The sequence below is a fragment of the Diplotaxodon limnothrissa genome, linkage group LG7, assembly GCF_057381915.1.
Source record: "Diplotaxodon limnothrissa isolate DT_005_m linkage group LG7, D_limnothrissa_male_GT1.1, whole genome shotgun sequence".
Classification (NCBI taxonomy): domain Eukaryota; kingdom Metazoa; phylum Chordata; class Actinopteri; order Cichliformes; family Cichlidae; genus Diplotaxodon; species Diplotaxodon limnothrissa.
Genome location: NC_140602.1, coordinates 8573592 through 8576536, shown reverse-complemented (window position 1 = coordinate 8576536; position 2945 = coordinate 8573592). Strand labels below are relative to the sequence as shown.

The 2945-nt window shown below is 41.1% G+C and overlaps 1 protein-coding gene across 1 annotated transcript; it reads left to right on the top strand.

Annotated features, from left to right (window-relative positions):
- The first annotated feature begins 629 nt into the window (after positions 1-629).
- Positions 630-2242, top strand: LOC146627720 (uncharacterized). The gene is made up of 6 exons (XM_085359114.1): positions 630-733; positions 829-922; positions 1302-1658; positions 1754-1871; positions 1946-2037; positions 2141-2242. The coding sequence occupies exons 1-6, from the start codon at positions 630-632 to the stop codon at positions 2240-2242; spliced, it is 867 nt and encodes a 288-aa protein (XP_085215240.1).
- Positions 2243-2945: the final 703 nt, after the last annotated feature.

Genomic DNA, 2945 nt, shown 5'->3' with positions numbered 1-2945 from the left:
AAATAATCGGTGACTAGTCGACTATCAAAATAATCGTTTGTGGCAGCCCTAGTTTGGAGGTTTTATTGCAAATTGTGCATTGCTATCTTGGTTTGAATTACCCTCGGCCCGCAGTATATGTGGGCACCTGTCAAAGGTCATTTGGATTTACCAGACCGATTTGAAAACAACATGAAAAAAATGAATGCTTTGAGCCATGACTGAATTTATCCTGATCCTTTCTAAAGGCCGTTATAACCTTGCACTGCCAGTGGTGAGCTGCACCAGCTGTGGCCTAATGTGGTCCCCCTCAGTTAAGGACATCCTGGGTAGTGGATATTGGCCTGGCACCTTAAATTTCTGCACCCTGTTTTCAATGGATGTCTTTCAGTCTTTCTATGACATTAAGAAGGCTGCACCAGGGATGTCACTTAAGGCATTTGTCAAAGTGCTGGATGAACGAACAGCCCATTTTGGAAGGGTGAGTTTCTAAATTTGCCAAGTTTAAGGAAATTGTGTAAATCAATGTTTATGATGACTGTCCTTGAATATTCTGTTGTATGTCCTCTATGTAAAAGACTGGCCGAATATCAGCTGATGCCTTCAGTAAAAGTTTCTTGGAGTGGAGTGCTGTAAAGTTTGTGGACAGGATGTGCAAGGAGCCATGCTTTAGCTGCCCTGCCTGCACTGCAGACATGCTTGCCGTCTCAGTTGATGGAAACCGCAAGCTTTATCGCTTTCAGTCTAATGCAAGGTACGTTATGCATTGTGTACATAAGTCAAATATGGATTTGTAGAAAAATGTATTTTAATGTTTCTTTTCAAACAACTGTCACTGTGTTCGTTCAGCACTTCAGAGCAGGGGAACTTTGAAGGTGTCTTCATTGAAAAAGATGAGGAAGATTCTGAGTTTGTGAAATACATCCAGAGACACACAAATCATGTAAGATACACATGTATATTAGTGCTGTTAGCGTTAATCTTGTTAAAATGACGTTAATGCCATAACCATATACACATACGTGTGTGTGTGTGTGTGTGTGTGTATACATATATGGATGGGTGGATATTTATTTTATTTTTCTCTTAGTGTTGTCGTAATACTGTTTACTTTACTTTATCTTAATGTGTACTTAATTTTGTCACCATGTGTATTTATTTTGATTTTTATTTTGTGTTGTCAGTGCTGTCCTGGGGAGATATGAGGTCTCGTGTAACTTAAGGCTAATTCAGCTAATTGTTATGCATTTGTTTTAAAAAGTTTGTCCCTGATAGGGCTTAATCATGCCGAGTCTTTTATGTTAAAATCTTTGGGTGTATAGGTCCCAGGGAAAGGGTTGTGCGGATCTTCATCTTGGACTGCAGCAAAGGAGTCGTCCAAAAAGTCCACTGGGAAGTTGGATGAAGAGGGCGTGGAAATAGCTGTTTGTCACCACGGAGTCCTCTTAGCTGCATTGAACATGTTTCGAGGGGAGATCTTTGCTTACCCTCTTTTTCTCCAGAGGAAGTTGGCAGCTAGCTTCCCAGGACATATTACGTTCCTTTGCTCCGATGTGGCCTGTAAATATTTCCCCTATTTAACCAAGGTGGCTCAGCAGTGCCCTGAGCTGAGGAACCTCTTGTCAATGCGTCCTTTTCTCTCCGTCATGCATACAAAGGCTCACACTTGGAAATGCGAGGTATACTGCAGCTTGTAATTTTGGATTAGTTTGAGACATTTTGTTATAAGGTTGAATGAATTCAGCAGTCATGTATTGTGACCTCCTTTCTATAGATCAAATGGGGAGGTGCGTTTGAGGATGGGGCCGGTTCAACAGTTGGAGAAGAGGTGGAACAAGTAAACAGTTTCCTGTCTAGGGCGGCCATCACAACGAAGTACATGTCTAAATTAGGTATGTGTCTGTGTGTGAGATTCCACTCAGTCTCCTGCTCATTCATTCTTATTTGTATACTAACTGAAATGCAGGGCGAACAGACATGCTGACCCTCCTGGCTTTGGGCTGGAACAAAAGGAAAGTGGAACAACTGGGCTGCACTTTGAGCCAGAGATATCTAAAGGTGATTTCTTTTCAAAAACCATTTTAATGTGTGGGGTAATGGGGGAAAAACACCCGTACTCTTTTAATGTCAATATGAATGACATTTATTAATGTATTCTTAGATCATAAGGATCCTTAGAGAACAAGTGGAGAGCCTGAATGCGACCAGAAATGAGCTGGGTGTAGAAGACGACACACTGCAGCAATGGGTGGCCGATGTGTAGAAATGGGCTGAAGGTGAGTCTCAATATAATGCACTCGTGTATAACAACAGGACTCACCATGGCCTCATTAAAGAACTTAAGGTAGAATTACGACAGTGTCAACAAACAATGAAAAATAAGCCTTGTAAAAGCAGAATTTATGGCAGAGTTGTTGCGTTTCATCAAATTGGATAGAACCTGGGTTGAAATGATGTCGTACTAGTTGGTTTTATAAACCTGAACACCAACATACTTGTTATCTAATGATAATGCAGCACATGCAGGCTCCAGATGTCTTATAATGAATGTCATCAAGTCAGTGATTACAGAGTCCACTGTAGTTTGGTGACTGTTACTCATCCTGTGTTCTGATTAATATTCCTCTCACTTAGAAAGTGATCAAACTGATGGCAGCCTTGGAGCGTTGCAGGCACGAATAGAGGAGCTTGTCGTCATCATCAGAGTGCGAACACAAAGTCTTTACAGACAAAATGGTACGTCCCAGTTTCTTTGAAATGGACCGTTTGATGCTGAGTTTGTACAGCTTGTACAGCTACTTTGTAAACAGAATAAAATCAGATCCAGGTTTGTTTAAGCTGGATGTGATTTGTTCTAGCAAACAAATTGATGAGTGTAGATTAAAATGTAACTATATACATTATACTGGCTGCTCTATGTGGGCATCACGGTGCAGGAAGATCCAACCACGATGTGACGTTACAAA